The 19555-nt window shown below is 39.0% G+C and overlaps 1 protein-coding gene across 16 annotated transcripts in view; it reads right to left on the reverse strand.

The window, feature by feature from the left end:
- The window catches only part of CLASP2 (cytoplasmic linker associated protein 2), a 153408-nt gene that overhangs the window by 109680 nt on the left and 24173 nt on the right, over positions 1-19555 (reverse strand). For all 16 annotated transcript variants that reach the window (XR_004842303.1, XM_035896533.1, XM_035896523.1 and 13 more), the window contains exons 3-7: positions 16935-17038; positions 13958-14049; positions 13563-13638; positions 11975-12072; positions 4554-4624 (exon numbers count right to left, since the gene is read on the reverse strand). Coding sequence is in view for 15 of the 16 variants with exons in the window: in XM_035896533.1 (XP_035752426.1) it covers positions 4554-4624; positions 11975-12072; positions 13563-13638; positions 13958-14049; positions 16935-17038 (441 nt within the window). In the remaining variant the exon portion in view is untranslated. The remainder of the gene's footprint in view (positions 1-4553; positions 4625-11974; positions 12073-13562; positions 13639-13957; positions 14050-16934; positions 17039-19555) is intronic.

The following is a 19555-nucleotide window of genomic DNA, read 5'->3' on the forward strand; positions in this document are numbered from 1 at the left end:
ACAAAAATAACCCAACGGGGCAGGAGGCAGAAGATGGCTCGCTGAAGAAAGGTGCTCTTTGACGAGGCTTTTGGGAAGCCCCCTCCAAACTTTCAAGAGGAGCAGCTTTTTAAAGCCCGCGAGCAACAGATGCTGGAGAGCGTTTTGCGGCGGTTAGGGAAATCATAAGGAGAACCTACCCAAAACCTGAACTTCTGCTTACAGTTTAGTCCCAAAAATCAATGCTTTAAGCGATGTACTGAAGGTAGAAAGAGCGCAATCCCATAAAGTGGTGAAAGAAAAAAAAAACCCCAAAACAAACAACAAACAAACCCACCCCAAAAACCTTTCAATTTACTTCCCCTTGCCAAAGGAAAAGTTTAAAATGCAGGCGGACGCGCAACCGTAACACGCTCCGAGCAGCGCTTGTAAACCACGCGTTTGCAGGAGCCGGGGTCCCCGTAGTAAGAACTAAAACACTCGTGCAAGTTCCTTAAAAACCAGGGTTAAGCGTCAGCCTCCTGAGGCCCTTTGCTTCCAAATGGGCTCAAACTGACGGCTACGCTTCACTGGTCAGCAAATTTTCCTATTTAAAAATCATAAACCAGCAAGAATAACAGCTGAAACTTAAAATAACGTGGCTACGTCCCGACCATTCGCATTGAGCGAGCAGGAGCAATACATGTACCTCAAAACCCTGTTAAAATAATGATGGCAGCTATCACCAGTTTCCGTATTTCCCGCACTATATGCATTCATACTGTGCCAGACTGGTGAGCTCTGTCAGAGTATGTCGTCATTGTCTCCATAGTAACTGTATTTCCAAAAAGAAAACAGTGAAGGGAAATAAAAAACAAGAGCGTAATGTGGAAAAACAGATAGACATTTGTGCTATGGATTTTTGCCTTTTTTTTTTTTTTTTAAACACTCAACTGGATCTTTATCACCGATAACACAGCTCCCCCACAACCGTGACACTAACATCACTGCTGTATCCTACCTGTCACATTTTATGTTCAGAAAGCTAACGCTATGAGGCATACCATTAAAATGGAAAAATTGCATGGGCTGAGTAAAAGAGATGTACAATTTATATTCAGCTCATATCATTCTGTCTGCTGAATGAGGCAGAGAGCTCAGTATTATTTTCCCTACTCTTCTTTTAATTCTCTCTCTCGACATTTACTCTACTACCAGACAGAGGAGTCTGTTTAAATTCTCTTAGAAAAACCAGTATTTACAAATCACAGGCAGCAGAAACAAGTGCTTTTGCAGCTTTGAGATTGGCTGCTAGTTCTGTTTCCATAGAAATGAACATTCATTTGCTGAAAAATGGGGAGGTGCTTTAAAGAACCTTCTCCAGTTTGCAGGGATACATATATTTCTGGTGGCGTGAAAAGGGTGAAACAAGCAGCACAAGTAAGATTTCACTTAGCAGGTAAACACCCTGACATGGTTCTCTTAATATGCAACATCATTATGAATGTAAACAAACCCCAAGGTTTTCATAGCAGCTAATTCATTCATGTAATTCACATTAAAGAAATTATGTCTGGTATTACTACCCACTGAGGAGGGCAAGGGAAGATGGGGGAAGGGGTGAAAAATAATCTTTAAAAAAAAAATAAAAAAAATTTAAAGGTCAACTGGAGGGGCAAGTTCACAGTGTGATATTATTTAAGCCTGTAAATTGCCCTCATCAGGCAAAAGCATGAAGACTCTTGCCCAGTCCCCTTGTTAGACACAGCGCCTTCTCATCTGTTTGGCTTTTGAAACTCCTTGCTACATATCCTGCCCCAGTTATTTCACCCAAACTTGTTTCAGTGTGCTTTTCACCTCGGCCACCCTCTGAGAGCATCTGTCAGTCTCTAACAGTACTCGTTGCCCTCCTCCTCTTTACAGTTTCATCAAGGATCAGATGCCATAAAGGAAGATGGCAACACAAGACTAAAGGGACTGTTCACGCTAGGTCCACTCTAACACAGTCATGGGAATAAGATGATATTAAATCTCCCACTGGGCGTAAGACTGCAGGTACGATATCTTTTCCCTTCCTCCTTATATTCCTCCCACATACCTAAGCATACCAATACAATGTTTTTAAAACCTGTCGTGTTTAATCATGTTAGTACAAACGCTTTTAAAAAAACCCATATATTTGTTTTGATTATTAAAATACTATGGAAAACATTTTTGTATTCAGATTATTTAAAGCTACAAGTTTTGAGGGTTTTTTATTTTTTCTTTCATTTTTTTCCCCCCCTCCTAAGTACATGCTGAATAAAGAGACTGAACAACTGACATTAGTATTATTTGATAAAAGAATCCTAAGTCACCTCTCTGGATTCTCAGAAACTAGGTCAACACAACAAAGATTTACCACCACCGCAGTGTCACTCGGGACCATGAAGAAGCTGACATCTTCCACAGTTGTACTAGCAAGCCCTTCCCTATCCCTCAACACGCTGAAGAGAACCCTCATCAGTACAGTTAAGTTATTTGGGAAAGCAACTCAGTCTGGCAAAAAGCCATTCCTTTTGCTGGTGGAAAAGTCCACTACAGAGCTGCGCCAGCCTAATTATATTAAAGCCTGTTGAACGGTTTTTTGCGCCCCCCACCTTGGAAACATAACCCTATTCCCTCCCTCCCTTCCCAAACCCTACTGCAAAATATCCAAAGCACTAAAAAAAACCCCAATCCTCAGCACTGTAACAGATGTATTTAGACATTAAAATTTGGCCTTTATCCAAAGATGTTTGATAAAGCTCCTAAAAGAAAAGTTGGTAACAAGGCTACAGGAATTCAACAGCAACTTTCAATCTACACGTGCAAGCAGTAAACACAAATTGTCCTTCAGAGAATAATGAAGGACAATGCCAAGATAAAGCACTAACAATGGAAGAGTGTATTTTCAACAACATTAAAAAGTTGTCTAGATGGATGCAACAGATTAAGTAGGTTTAAGCGAAAACAGCAAACCCAACATATTAGAGGGATTCTGTCTTGTATGGTACCGAAACAGAATTATAGTAACTTTTGTACAGAAATTGCCACCTACAAGACAAAATAAATGGTTTATACTGCTGTAGATCAGCATTAATATCTGCGTTTTACAGCTGAGATAAAAAAGGCTTAAAGAAAAATAAACTTAATCAACTCTCTTAAAATAAGAGACAAAACGTTCAGAAGTGCTATGTAAACCAGTCCAGCAATGTTGTATGTATATTTTCATATATATTTAAATTATTTCAATGCATTTATATTCCCTCATGCAACATTCTCCATTCTCCTAAGAATTACCAACAGAAAAAAAAAAACCACCACCAACATGTAAAATGCATCTTTGGACGTCTCAAACCTATGCATCAGCATTAACTTTAAATGCAAAAGACAATGGTGTACCCTTCCACAATGAGTAAATTTACAATCTTACGTGGCATTTATGTGAAACATTTTGCCCAAAAATTAGTATGTTTTCTTTTCAGTTTTTTAATATTAAACCTTACAAATCTATTTTTGTATTCTTTAAGTGTTAAAGAATAGCAGTGTTTTATTTCAAAGGAGAATGCAGCACAGAAACTCTTACTACCTCAAAGCAAAGGTTGTAAAAACACATTCCTCTGAACCTACAGTCTCTTCTGTTTTCACACTAACGAGAAAAGGGTGAGAATATTTAAAACTGAAAGGTATATTTGAGTACATTAACGAATCATATGCGTCCCTCAAAATATTTCTACTCTTGCACAGTTATACTTTTTAGGTGCAGTAGAGCCTCCTTTTCAGTCAGCACAGTTGCTCTGAAAGGAAAATGAACATCAGAGAACCCTCCCTTCTAAAACAAGATCTACTGACTCCTTGCAGAAGACAATGAAGCTTTCAAAACCAACTATATTAAAGCCACTGCTACAACACCTCCCCTTGTGCTGTTACGTAACAGTCTTTTCTTCGGTAAGAAAGAATTATGGTTTTACTCTTTTGTACTATAAAATACTGTATCAAGAATGCAGTAGGAAGCAACGAGGATTCTCTGCGTAACAGGTTTTCTTTTCATTAAATACTCCAAAACTAAAGAGCTCAAACTCAGTACAATAAAGTCTGAACTTCAACATTTAAGTGTCTTTGAATGCTGTGATCGCCTATTTTTGTAATTTAAAACTCCATTTATTAAAATCATTATTCATCATTTTAACTGAGAAGAAATCAAACACATTCATCACTAAATTACCATTTTCTTTTAGAAACATACTGTAAGACAGGATAAAGGTCCATTTGATTATTTTTTTCCCATGCATGAATACTTTGCAGGATTCTTGTATCCCCTCCTGAGCACACATGTAACTTGTTAAAGTTTCACTGCTTGTTTCCATGCAGTTTCAACACCTTTCCAACTGTATTCTGACTGCAGTCCAGAAAATACTTTCAGTAACACAGTATAAGTTTGTTTTACTAAGTGTCTCATTTTCTTAGTATTACATGTTTCTAGTCGTCCATCTCACATTGATAATGCTAGCATTTAAACATTTATCTTGAATTAATCTAAAGCTGGTTGTAAATATATGATCTTTCATACTCACCACTGACGTTACTTAAAATCATATTTCCAGAGTTTCTTACTTCATCAAATTTTGCAAAGATTGTTTGCAACCTGTAAAGAACAACAACAAAAATATTTTTACACCTCTGAAACCCTCCAGGTTACTGGTAAACACAGAAATCAGTTTATTATCATATGTTAAGCAGTAATACAGAACATACAAGGGATTTAGAGTATCTAGAAACATTTCCCAAATGACTGCTCTGCAGTTAGTTGAGCAACTTCACACAAATGCACAGAAAACGAAATTAACTTCAAAGAACAAAGCTGAGCATCGTTAGTAGCATGATTAAAAATAACTAAAATTCTAAAGTTCAGGTTCAGTAATAGTATATATCGGGTTCAGATGACTGTGGTATTACCCTATTTATACACAACACTAAAAGGCAACAATTTGAACTATGGAATGTTCAAGTGGGGAAAAAACCCCAGGGATTACTATTTAAATTGTTTTGAGGCAATTACTAATTTTCCTCAAAATTTTTGTTCCTCAAAATTTCTTAAGTTTTATTACGAAAATACTTTTGTACTAGTTCAGCATGTCCACAGCCAAAAAAAAAGGGGGGGAATACTGTTTTCTAAACTTACAGTACACTAAACACTTTAGTTCTGTTTAACACGTACACCACTGATTTACACTCTCACTATAGAAAACACACTGCAAGTGCTTAGCTACATGTAAATAGCAAAAAAAAAAAAAAAGTCTAGATTTGCAATCTAGTCCCACAAGGCAGAAAATGCTATTCAAGCCAGAAAGCTGGAAAAACACTTAAACAGCCATTTCTCATCACCTCTGCAGAAAACTCAGTGAAAGCAGCAGTGGAAGTATCTCACAGCAAAATGTGACCCAGGCACCAGCAATGGGTCTGTACTAACATAATACACTGTTCAGCTGCAAACAATTGAGAACATTTTCTGACAGTTCTCCAAAGACTTTTTTTGTATTTTAGACTACTCAGAATACAGTAATATCTAACATGCACGTGAATTTTTAGCTACGAGACTAGCAGGACTGAATCCTGACCTTAAATGCACAGCGTTATGAACTGCAAATCACATGTTAGTCTGCAACTCTCCAAACAGGTACAGTTCAGCTACATTACCAGTACTAGAGACTATATTACCCAATTCAAAATTTGCTAAAAGAGCAAATAGTGAAAGGCCCTGTTTACAACTCACAATCCAAACTATTTTAAGACAAACCAAGAGAAATGGTGAAGAACAGGGCTTGGGTATGAAAGTTCTCGGGATACATAAGGGAGCAAAGTCAAGGACGCACAAAGATTTAAGTTCAACGTTTCCTTATGCACACAGCACTGTTACTCAATGATCCGTATAGAGGCTGCGCACCCTCACTGTGCACAGCCTACCCTCTCTCACACACCGCATACCCCTTTCATTCACTGGTACCTCATTTATTTAATAATGAAGAATGCGATAAAATCATGAAACACAGCCAGACAACAGTATAAAAAGCCTGAGCCTTTCCCCACACTTTCCAACGTTTAGGACTCTCACAATGTGTTGTTTTTACTTTCCAAACACTTCAAAGCAATCTGCTACAGAGTAAAGTCCTGGACTTAACAGGCCCACAACAAGAACTACCCAGATTTAGCTGAGAATTCTACAAAAAGGCCTTCCCTACTGCAAACCAAAAAACCCCTTAATCCTGTAAGTCAATAACCCATAACACAAACCAGCAGTTACTCTACCATCTCAATTTACCTCAGAACTATATGTAGCTCAGTACTAGTTGGCCTAATCTTCCCCTACCGTACTTGTCCGTCTTCTCTCTGGAACATATTATCCTCTCCCTTTTGCACCACCATTGCAGCCACTTACAACCATTGCAGCCACTTACTTACAACCACTGCAGCCACAGCAAAACGTCTGAAACAGCAGCAATTCACAAACATCAGACTACGTTGCTTTAATATTAAACCTCAGTCTTTTAAGCTTTTTGGGTGCTAGCGTTTACTAATGACACGTGGAATCCCATTAACATGCTATGTGCTTTCCAACGTACCAAGTGAAAAGTTCACACAAGAATCAATACACATAGTAATGTGTTATGCCATCTTGCTTTTGTAAAAAGAAGTTAATGGATTTGCTTCGTATGTACCATAGGAAGTATTTTGACTCTTTACCAGTGAGTGAGAGTTCCCCTCAGCACTGCTAGATTCCATATTAAACACCGCATTAACAGCTTGCCTAGTTAATAAGGAGGACTTAACACTGCATCTGAAAGGCTGAAACTGTTATCCTGAGAGAAATCGAACATGAAGACTAGAGAGATTAACAGATTTCCTTTCAAATTGCACTTCAATTTTTATATCCTGTTAGGCTGATGTTATGCATTTGACACACATATTTTGGAGAATTCAAAAGGAAAAAAAAAATACTTCCTGCTCTTTTGAACTTAGTTTTCAACAATGCTTTCCTGAGCATTTTAAACAGAAGGGAAAACCAAAATGCTTCCTTATAAATACAATATAATAACATACACGTTGCCTCTCACTCTGGGCAAAATATCTGATAAAGTACTAACCATGAACATTAAAGAATGTGTTTGTCAGTGCTGGATGCTATGTAGTCAGTGGTGCAGGCTGGAGAACACCACAGTACTGCGACACCTACAGCTTTCAAAGCATGTCTTTATGGCACACTTTATAGTATTTTGTCATAATTACAAATAAAAAAATCCCCAAACCAAACGGTAAAACACAGCTGACAAAATGGTCAAGCACCACTGTAGATCCAACCCTCTTTAGTACAGCTTACAGGAACTGCAACTATTACTTTGCAAAGACTCACAACAAGTTTCTTCCTCCCCCTCCTACCCTGTGCTTCATGCTGCCACCTTCTCATATTTCTTCTTCACACAGCCATGGGCAGCAAGACAGTATGGGCTAAGGCCTCCCAAATTACTGCAACCATGATCAATTTAAGAATGTTTACAGTTCAGTTCCTGGTAAAAGAGAGCATGGCCAAGAGGAATCCAAGAAAGTTCACAGGGCTGGGTAAAGACTGGTTTCACCATCATCAGCAACAAGGAACATTCTTTGAGAAGAGCAGTGTTATTACTCCTTGATCTCATATCTGCAAGCCCAAGTCTGGATATGACATGCATAATCAAACAGTGAAGTCATCGGTCAATAGAAATACTATGTCGCCACTGAATAGAAATATTATCTTCTTTCTTCAAAAAGGCACAGGCAAGTCTTCTGCACCTTCACATATGGAAGGAAAAATCCCCATTGACAAAAACCACATGGTCAGGACAGCAGGCCACTTCTGCATGGGCTGGATGATTGTTGCTGTTGCAGTGAATGAATGAACATCTGAGGTTGTAGTACTTCAAATGGGGGTTCCTGGCAACCTGCTAAACCCCCTCCTACAGCAGGTGACAAGCCCCTATCAAAGGGTTAAGATATTATGGTGATCACGTTCAATGAGAGAAACACGTACCTTTCTAAGACACAGTATGAGCTGAGGTGCACACGCATGGAAACGCAGATGCTAGCAAAGAACGTGCACTACACTTCTAGACGGCAAAGGCATTATTTATGACCATGCTTGATGGAGTTTCACTGTTTGCATGACAGGCAGAGGGGGACACCTAAAAGTTTGAACCTCATGATGAAGAGCCAAAAAAGCACCACTCTCCTGTCAATAGCAGGAGGATAAAGAAGAAAGGGTGATAAGTAGTCTGCCCTTCGTGTCCAAAGAGAGCCTAAAGCAGGAAACAGCCCTTATGAAACCTTGCACTTACATCCCCTTACTTCCCCCTTCCAAAAAAAGAAAAAAAAGATCCTGTACAGACATGTGTCCGCATCTGGACACGCAGATGGACCTCATCTGTAACATGCACTAGACAGATAAGCAGAATGTGCCTACCACATAAAATGCAGTATTCAGAAATGCATACTGCAAAATGCTTTAACATTTCAGTATATGAAGTTGTGCCCCTAGACTTAAGAACTAAACAACTAGCTGGTTTCATACATTTATGTTTCTCAAGTAGCAGTGGGAAAAGTTGTCAGATGACTTCCTGAAAGATGTTAAAAAGCTTTTAACACTCAGACTAAGCAACTGCTATCCAGAGCCACATACGCTATTTCCATTCAGGGGAGCCACGCAGATTCCATACTGTAACAAATTCTATTTGGCCCATATAGAACAAAACCTGTTCACTATTCTTGGCTCCAGAGCAAGAAATAGAACATCCACTTTCAGGATTCACAAATGTATTAACACTAATACTTACAGGCCCGATACCAAAGACTGTCAAACCTCTTTGGCAGCAACTTTAACAAAAGGGAGAACAACATCCAAATTTCCAACCACTGACTCAATACTGATTTTTCTGAAAAAGGAATGTGCTTCAGGCAAAAAGCACAATATTATTCTGAGATTTGTAAGCTGAAGAATAACAAATAGAAAGAGGAACTCTCTTGCTTTTATTTATAAATAAACTCACAAATTAATCTCTGTAAAGAATAAAACTGCACTGGAGAAAAACACAGTAGTAGCAAGTAGAGTTGAACTACAAAAGTAAGATCCCATCTTCTTTTGTTGACTGCCTAGACTCCCAACAGGTCCAATAACCTACTCTAGAAAATCCAGTATTTTCCACAAAAGCAAACCTACCAGGTGCAGACTACAAAACCTTTTAAGCCTACCATTATTAAATTACTAACTACATTTGGCTTTATATAGACACAACATGCATATACCATTTGCATATTTAAGGAAGTTGAACAATTTCTCAAAACAATGTTTGATTAACTTTCCTGCCTTCCTTTCAGCAGACACGAGCTTTTATTTTCAGTGCTTCAGGGCAGAGTGCATTCAAGCAGCAACATGCAGATCTCTAATGTGTAATTTGTTATGTAAACTACACAAGCCTACATTCTATTCAGTCACGTGTGCACCAAATACTGAAGTAATGCGGTTTTCTACTAACATTTGTGTTTACACACAATTTTTAAAGCACTGTCATACAGTGAAGGAGCCGCTGCGCAGTTCTTTAAGGCTGAACTCAACAACTGAAAGCAGCTGTGTCTGAACCACAGATTATCCATAATACTTAAAACCCTTAAAACCTCCCCAGACACACGAATATGAACAGAGATTCCCCCCAAAACAAGAATAAGATGATACTCTACAACAAAGATTTTTTTTTCCACGGCTCATAGCTCCTGCATGACCACATGATAATTTTAATGCATGTAGGCAAAGGGAAAACTTCTGACAGGCACTGGGGAAGAAACATCTTAAATTAGGTCTGCCTCTGAAGGAACAACAGTCTGAGCTACCATAGAGCTAATCTGTCTTCCCTGAGCTTTGTCAACCACCCATGCTACTTGTGTGAAGGAGCAAGAAGAGACTACAGGAACTCTGCTTTCTATCAGCGATGGATGGGACAGAGACTAGTAGCCTCATGCTCAACTCAAGTAAATCATAACTCCCTCCTCCACCCCAACCTGAAAACTCATGTGGAGAAGACTCAGCTTGTGCATTATTTTACACCAGCCTTGAATGTCAGGTGCAAAACTGCTGAGATTCAGCAGCAACTCATTTAATATGCACCAAGCAGAGCCTTGCTTCTTTATGTAAATGCAAATGGTACGACTATGCTTGCTTTCAGATCAGGGGGAATTTTGTATTCAACTGATTCAGACAGTAGAAACAACAATTTGGCACCTCCTGCAACTAAATTAGAAGCTGTTGATTGCCCTGAGGATACAAAGCTCCTATGGTGTTTAATCCTATTTGGGCCCCAAGATTTACTCAGTTTGTATCACATGGAAATGTGAACAGGATGAGGGCTGAACCTATACTTATGGTGAGACCCAGCATTCATAGTACAAGCAAAGGCTGTTGTTACCTGCACTCTTCTGCTCTTCTCTGTTCTAAAAGATGTCCAAGACCCTACCTTAATGCAAGAAAGATCTTTTCTGGTACGTTCCAAGTATCTGCTATAAACTAAATTTTTGGAATTGTAGTAGTAATATAGCTTAAACTTCTGTGGTAACCATATAATCTCTTAATAGTCTGAAATTATGACAGCCATTAAATACAAAAGAATGTGTACAACTTCCCATTCCCATAGGCAGGGTAAGCTTTTGTCCAAACAGGCTGAACTCTGCCCAGAATGGGAAACAACACGATATTTTGATATCCTGCAAATCATCATTAAAAACTAGAGCTAATAATTTTTTAGAAAGGTCTGATGAGGCACACCATTCATTCTGATATTCTCTCTCTGACACCATGTAGTAGATATACTCAGCTTTATCAAAATCAAGAAGTGAGATAAAGACTCAGAGTAAAGTGGTACGTTAATTGATAAGGGGTTAACACATTTTGAAAAGTGTAAATTGTTTCAATAAGCAATTTGAAAGATTTTATTGTATAAACAGTCTTTCCCACTAAGTACAATTTCAAGCTCTGTTTGGCTTTCTTAATTAAGCAAATCCTTACCAAGGTAGCAACAAAACAATGGCTACTTTATTTCATATAAACTAATCTACACGCAACACAGACCAGCCTTTACAGATCGGAATTGCTTTTCATCTGCGGACAGATGAAGTACACATTTTCAAAACTTCCTTGCACCTTTTGCAAGAAACGTCCAGAGCCCTGTGATGGCATGTGGAACAGACCAACAAACACTCCTTTTGAATGCTCCTTTCTCATTGAACCCCAGAATTGCAACTTCAGAAATGGTAAGTAATTATTTTGAAAAGCACCTCTCTCTCATCTAACTGTAGCACATAAGCAAACATTTAGGATGGAAAGGATTGTTCTGATGTTAATTAGCAAGAAGCAATGGAGGACAATTTTTCCATTACAACTACCTTCAATAAAGTCGTAGCTTGTTGATTTGCCATACTTTCATTGCACACTTACACATGTACGCATACACTTGTTCTCTCACACACATGCATAATACATGAGAAGTATTGATTTAAGTGCTTCAATTGAGACTCTTCTACTCTGAGGCTAAACAGCAACTCTAGAATAAGGAACAAGATGTGTATCTTCAAGTATTTTCTGATTAACTTCACCACTGCACTCAGTATATAATTATTGCTTAATTTTGAAACATTTTTCTACTACTGTCCAGCTCCGAGCTTCTCTTAAATTCAGGGGATTTTAACTGGTGAATGTAAGGCTGCTTTTCATCATACACCTGTATGCCTCTTCCAAGCAGAAAAGACAGTAGCAAAAGAAAGTCAGGAGCATTAGTAATAGCACGATGGAAGCAAGACTAACGAGAAGACACAATAAAAACTGTAATGATTTTAACACAAAGGTTTTAGTGAGTTTAAAGTTCTGATAAAGAACAGTAACACCAAACGGCTCAGGATCAGAAAAACCAAACAGCTAACTCACCTTCCAGGAGGAATTCCTCTCTTTGTAAGATCTATTCGTACTTTCTCTCCCACATGTCTGTAAACCTCCACAATGGTTAGTATTGCAGCATCTCTCACCTGTGAATGCAGAGTTTAAATTGTTCATTTCAGGGTTACAGAAACCAAAACAATATCTGCTGATGACCCACAAATCTTCCAGTTTCTATCAACCTGCATGCCAACTAATTTCACAAAACAGTTGAAACAGTGAGGTTGGAAGGGAAAGGAAATACAACTGTTATTTCAAGATGGTATTTGTTCCAAGTTAGAACATCTCCAGATGGTAAATGAAAAATCCTAGAAATAACAGCTCTAGAGGGAATTTCTGGGATTGACATAAGAATAATATTTGTGGAAAAAACGTGCTTTATTTAGGACTCTATCAGAGCAGGCAATACTTCCAAATAGTCCCTGCACTCAAATCTTGACACTTCATCTTGCTTTCATGTGTTTCTACATGCAGCAAGGCCATTCTGGAAATAATAAGGACCTGACTGGCCAAAAGAGTGGGCCAAAATACTCAGCATTTTCTTTCCTTCCTTCAAGAGGAATTATGTGGCATCACAGAAGCACAAGAAAGGGGGAGGGGGAAAGAACAGTTAAAGCAAGGAGACAGAGTGCCTCTTTAAAAAATTTAAACCATAGTCATCACAATAAAAACTGCTAAAAATGCATGTTAGTAAATGCCATTATTCTCTATAAAGAATTACTGGAATTACTTCAGTTTTGTTCTTTGTAACAGTTTGAACTAAACCCACAATTGCTCTATCAAGATACAAACTACATCTTTACTAATGATGAACAAAAACGACAAATGCTTAACAGATTTTCTCTAGAGTAGAACAATGCTACGTTATACAGAGGAGACAAGGACTTTGCTGCACCCAAAAAATAAGCATAAAGACCTATCCTGTTCATTTGCCGTTCTCCTACCAATGCTACCTTCTTCCTTACTGCATTCTTAGTCTTTTCTCTCAGACACAACTTCAAATAAATCAAGAGAGATCTTATCCATTTCCATTTGAAGGTTTTCTGAAGTTCAGATGTCACCATTATGAACTACGTCTTGATTTTCACTGCAGTTGGTTTTGCTTAATTAACTGATTTTAACTACAGTCCTTGCATGTGCTCAAATGCCATTTGGGTTCCATTTAGGGAATTATTACCCGTCCTGCACATGATAATGTTATCCTTAGCAAATCTGGCAGACTATTACAGGGCTCGTGTTGGGGCTCCTTCTGGAGGCAATTCTTCCTGTCAATCTATTTTTTTTTTTTCTTTTCTTTCAACATGCTGTGTTTTCAGCAATGACTAGTTTCAACCTCTGAAGACAAAACTAAAGAGGACAGTGTATGGCAACAGTGCTGCCTTTGCCAACTCTACTTTCATCTTCCAAGCAGTGGGCTGATTCAGAAGAAAATGGGTTTATTGTTTCTCATGGTAGAAAATAACAATCCGTTGTATACAAGCAAGCCTACCGGCTTTTCTTAAATGCCTAGGTTTATTTTGCTTTCATTCCTCTGTCAAGGTATAGTTGTTGAAGCACCAGTAAGTAATGAAATCCTTACCTGACTATTCGAGTCGCCAAATGCTGTACACAGATGCGGTACCAACTTGCTGAGGACTAATGGTTGTGCACCATAACTAAAAAAAAAAAAAAAATAATTTTTTTTTTTTTAAAGAAAAATGGAAAATATTTTACACAGACGTGAACTCTTAGCTTAGCATTGATAAAATACAAACTTACACCAATCAAGCTCCGTCTCTCTCTCACTAATCCTTTACTTATTCTTAAATAAGTTAAAAATACTATACCTTTAGCCTTTCTTTCAGAAAGCTTGCAAGTTAAGTTGTTTAATTTAATTTAATTGAATCCGACTTCCTAAAGTATTAGTTTCAGAGAAAAATGACATTCAGAAGAAGGACAGAACTGTTAATGTCTCCATAGAAACAAAAAGCTTACTTGTTTAAGGTAGCAATAAGACACAAACACACTCCTTCTCGGGATCGGTAATTCTTGTGTTTAAAACCAACAGCAAGGCGTTCCCAAATGTACTATAAAAACAGAAATAATTGTCTTTGATTACCAGAAGGACAATACAATGTAATGCTATCGATAATCCATAACTACAGTCGTAACAGTTGCAAAAAAATTACAGAAGACACTTGAAAAGTAAAGGCACTTCTCAGATAAAATTAAGTTACAAGATGCACGGTATGGAACACAGCACAGATTATTCCTATGCCAAAACCAATTCCTAAAAAACATCCTTCAGAAATCTAGATGAGTATTTTTGTTGTTTGAGAACCAGCTCTTAAAAACATGCAGAACTGTTACAAGTAACACACACAAAACAGACATTAGCGTTACAAACTACTGACTCAAGCAGAAGTTGAGTTGCTATATTCTTTTTGCTTCATATTCTGTTTCCCTGCCAAAATTTCCTCCCATCCATTTTAGCTCATCCTTATCCATACTCCTGCTGTCCACTTCTCCCCTACTTTTGCTTTAAATTTATTTCTTCTTTTTTCAATTATTTCTTGCCCATTCATTCTAATTCCTTTGCTTCCATTTTTATTCTGCTTTCGTTCCTCCTTTTGTGCTGGCGCCGCTTCCTGTAGTACGATTCTCCGGCTCACTAAACACCCTCATTTACCTTCTTGCGCACTCGTTTTTCGTTGCCTGCCTTCAGTCTTTCCCTCCCCGGTTTCTCTTTTTACCTTGCCGTCTCCTCCTCCTCGTTCCCTAGCTGTACGTTACAGTGGAAAAAGTGTAAAAGATGAAGCTTACGAGACTTGGGATTCCCAGCGGTATTTCGGAGCAGATGCAGCGGCTCAAACTGCAACTCTCCCAGCTGCAGCGCTGCCATTACAGCCCCAGCCAGCCAGCATCCGCGGGCAGCGTTGCCTAGTGATGCCTGCACACTGGCAACAGCACATTTTGCAGCCTGGGCACCACCCTCATGCCCACCCCCGAAGTGGTGCAATTGCAGCGTAGGACGATTCCATACAGAACCGCTAAAAATCTATTAGATACAAATTATTGCGGTCGTATTCGGCTTTCTGGGAAAAAGAATCCTCGCAAACAGCTACTGATCAACACAAACAGCGTAAGAGCAGGGAATACTGCATCCTCATTAGTAATGAGGTAGCACGCTTCATAGCAGGCGTAAAATTTTTCAATTTGAGCCTTGCTTGATCATTTTGTCCCATCTGTGGTTTCCTGCTTGTTTGTTTTACACTTCAAACCTTAGACAAGCAGGATATGGCTTGCCAAAACCACACAGCTTAACAACAAAGAACAGGATTTTACAGAAGAAAACATTTTTCCAATTAACCCATTGTCCCAGGCAAACATGGAAAAAAGGAAATCTCCTTGCTAGGTTTAAAAAAATACAGGTAGCAAGGTAACTGTAGAGCACCAAAACAAACAAAGCAGACTGAAGAGGAATTTAAGTCTTTCACTAAATTAACCCTACTTTAAGAACTGAATTCTTCTAAACAGAGAAAATCACATGGCTGCTTAGAAATGTCAGCTCTCATGACTTGCTAGCAACAGTTGGTGTCAACCTCCCTCTGTCCCATTCATGCATTTATGACACCTATATTCTTACTTTATGCTTTCCTGGCCATAGCCAGCTACATCTAGTTCTCTTTCATACAACACAAAGCAAAAAAACCAACCCAACACCACACCAAACACACTTAAAACAAGAAAAGGGAATTGACAACAGACAAATTAAATATGATTCAACAACACACTAGAACAGACAAGATGAACTCATCAAGAAGAAACTTACAAGTCTTATCCCTAAAAAAGGATTCCACCCAGCTCTTCCAGAGGGATGTTTCTCTGCAGCGAAGGGAGTCTAAAACTCTGTATTTCAGTGTTGGAGGCACAGGAAGGGCTTCTCTGTTCTGGTCCCTGCTGTGAGGATGACTGGTGCTTCTCATCCAAATTTTTAACCATATCATAAGCTGTCCTGGGACAGACACCTGAAGCCAGGTTTCTCCCACCCTAGGGGAGTTACCAGAAGAGCCATACCTTCTGTTATTTACACATGTCCCTTGGACCTCACGAACCTTGTATTTTTTCCTACGCTGCGGGTAACCTTCAAAGGGTATGGAAGCTAATTTCCAGCACCTCAGTGTACAACCCAACAACTCTTCAGAAACCAAAAGATGGACACATAATCTAAACCTCTTTCATGATGAGGGCCTAGCATGAAGCAACTATCACCATATTCTTTATCAGCAATCGTGCAAATGAACGTGTCACCAAGGTGCTCTGCTGTGCATTTATCCAAATGCTATTACCGTAGAAGTAGCTGTACTTTCAGGTCTGCATGTCAGGTACTTCAGAGCACCTTGGGCACAGGAACACGTCACTCATGAACTGCTTGGAAGCCACATAGTGCTGAGAACTGTAAAAAGGTTTGCTTAACTCAAACTTCAACCTAAAACGATGAGGCAGAGGGAAACTTATTCCCCTCTCAGTTTGTCAAAGGTTCACACAGCGTGTTTGTTACACATCTAGAAAGCCAGATTATTCTAAGTTAGAATGCACCATCTCAACTGCGTATTCAAGTACAAAGCTAATTTTAAAATACATTCAGAGCTAAACAAACTTATTTATTCTCATGATGCAAACTCAAACCCAGGAGGTTGCTCCTAACACTCTTTAATTAACAAAGTCCCGCCACATGACATGAAAACATGTACTAAGAATTTAGCTATGGTATGCTAAACTGCAGAATTGCACTATGCCCGATTCTTATCTTTAGCTGAACAATGCATCAGTGTCAATCCATTAAGACTATCTTTAACATTTACACCATTAACTTTAGCCACAACATTGTGACATATTCCAAGTCAAGCTCATGCATAAGTCATAAGCTCCCTGGAGACATACATCTGAATCTACATTAAGTAGATCATACCATGGGCGGTGCTGCTTCGTCCATCAATTTCAATATAAGGTTCTGTGCTTGCTCTCGAACTTGGTCTTTGGCATCTCCCATACGATCTATCAAAGGCAGGAGAACTGCAAGAGAAGGAAAAAAAAAAAAAAAAAAAAAAAAAAAGAGATTAACCACCCAATTAAGTTTTTCTAATACTTAAGGATATTTCCCAAAACAGATTTAAGATACATCTCATTCAAAAATAAAATCAGATTTTAAGTTGATGAAAATATTTTAAAGTCTCAAATGTATTTCCACGCACATGACAAGACTAACAACAAACACACAGGACCGAAAATAGTATCTTACAACAGGCTAAAAAGAAAGCTTCCCATCTTAAAAACTGTACAAATTACTTCAATTTAATCTGCAAAAAGTATACTAGTAGCTTCTGCATGCCTGTTCTTTCTGAAAAATAATGCTAGGACTTGGTGTGTGATTAAGAATTAGGATAGGAAAAAGAACTATTTTTGAATCAGTAGGATTTTGCTGTTTAATTACAAAAAATTTAGAATTTTTAAATCCTCCTATTCACACAATGCATCTTCCGGAAACTCAGCCTTACTTCAGTAAAAGTTAGTCTTTTAAAACAAGCATCCTCAAATAATATTTAACTAAAATTGCATAATAGCTGATGATTTCACATCCTAAAAATCAGAACCCACTCAAAATGAAAGGACTTGCCAATTCTTTTCATTTGCTTATCCAGAGGGAAGTTTCCAATTACATCTGATAAACAAATTAATGTTAGGATATTTAGGAAAGTTATCTGAATGAACGCTTAGATCAGCACTGTGCAAGACATCCTGCTATACTGGTTCCCAGTCCTCCATCTGGGGCCTACACACACGCTTTCCGAGATTCTTCCCCGCAGTACTTTCGGTACCAGTTCTTCAAAACAAGAGGGGACACCACCGGGTACAGCTGATGTGGAATTGGTGGAGGTGTCGTCTCTCACGTGACAGTGCTTTTGAAGTTAATGTAAGCATGCAAAACATCACCTAGAAAAAGCAGTGCCACGTCCTAACAGTAACATTTACCTGGTAACAGCTCAACCTTCCGCATTAGTTTTTGGTTTTGATCTGATCCAAAGTTTTCCAAGAGTTGCAAGTAGCAGTCAAGTAGTCTAGGTACTCCAATTACTCCACACAACACCCACCCAGCCCATCCTTCTGCTCTTCCCCTCTCGTTAAGCCAGGGCTAAATTTGCAATTACCATGCCCTTTATTCCAAACTTCTAAAACTAGCATAATGTTTACATTGAGTCTTTTGGAGACTTGCTCGTATTCCAAGAACAACAACAACAACAACACAAAAAGCTAAAATCACCTTTTGCTGCATTTGGGGTTACATCTCTGAACACCTGAGAGTATTTTACAGTTGCTGCCTGACCTCTCTCAGCTCCTGTCTGCTATAAAATTAATTTTCCTATTCTACTCACAGAAGAAATAACTGTATCACCCTATTTTTTGAAAGGGAGATCTGAAAGAATTTTAATGGTACTTAATGATTTTATAGCAATAATTGAACAATAGCATTGCCAGCAAAAGAAAGGGAACATAATCAGTAACTCGGGAGGTCTCCTCAGTCCTCTGTTCCTACATGAAACACAGCAGCCATTTCTGTACCATGATTATTACTGGACAAATACACTGCTGAAGTTTGAATTTCCCCTCCTGCTGTGTCTGAACACCTTCTAATTGTCCTAACCTGAATATTTAATTCAACCAGCTCTAGAAATTCCACTGACATCTTTAGCTACCATTATCAAGTTTTCGCATTTTTCATCTATCTTCTCTTCCCCTTCTCCTCTGAATAAATTATTACAGCTACCTTCATTTTACAGTTTGAAGAGAAGGTTTGGGGGGGGGTGGTGGTGGTGTGTGTTTCAGTTTGGGTTTTCTGTTGGTGTTTTGTTGGTGTGAGGTGGTTTTCTCTGTTTTGTTTCGGGTTGGGTTTTTGTTTCGTTCTGTTTAGTTTTTTTCCCCATTCTGTGAAAACAGAAGAAACATCCAGAACTGGAGAAGTTAATTTGGGGAGTACACAGTTGACATCTCCCATACATTTCCCATCACTCATACACTTACTTATTACATTTTTTCTTCCCAGCAGTACTTTTCGTTACTATTTTCAGCACTTCTAAACCGTCCTTTTACCCGTACCGTACGTTACCGGTGAGGTCTGCTACATTAACCTGACTGCTGGGGCAGCCGAAGGCAGCTCTGGCTTTACAGAGAGGGGAACAAACACAGCCACTGAGAAGCTGTCCCAGGGGAGGGGAACGCAGGGGGTGCCGGTCCCGCGGGAACACGGCTCCTTTGTGCCCGGTTAGCACGCCGAGTCCATTGACGGAGCTGCAGATACCAGGGCTCCGCTTCACATCACTGAGGCAAGCACAGAGAACAGCTACTAGAAGCCACTGAACAGAGGTGAAGTCATCGAGTTAAAACTGAGCTATGACACAGCCTGCGGATTTCAGCGCGCGTCGCTACTGAACATGCCAGCCTCTGTCACTCGTGGAGCTCTGCCAGAGGGACAACCTGCTGCGGGAGCTGCTGTTCAAGGGCCCAAATGTCTGCAGGCTTGACTTCCTCCCCCCT

The sequence above is a fragment of the Egretta garzetta genome, unplaced genomic scaffold (assembly GCF_000687185.1).
Source record: "Egretta garzetta isolate BGI_Z169 unplaced genomic scaffold, ASM68718v1 scaffold170, whole genome shotgun sequence".
In the NCBI taxonomy this organism is placed as follows: Eukaryota; Metazoa; Chordata; class Aves; order Pelecaniformes; family Ardeidae; genus Egretta; species Egretta garzetta.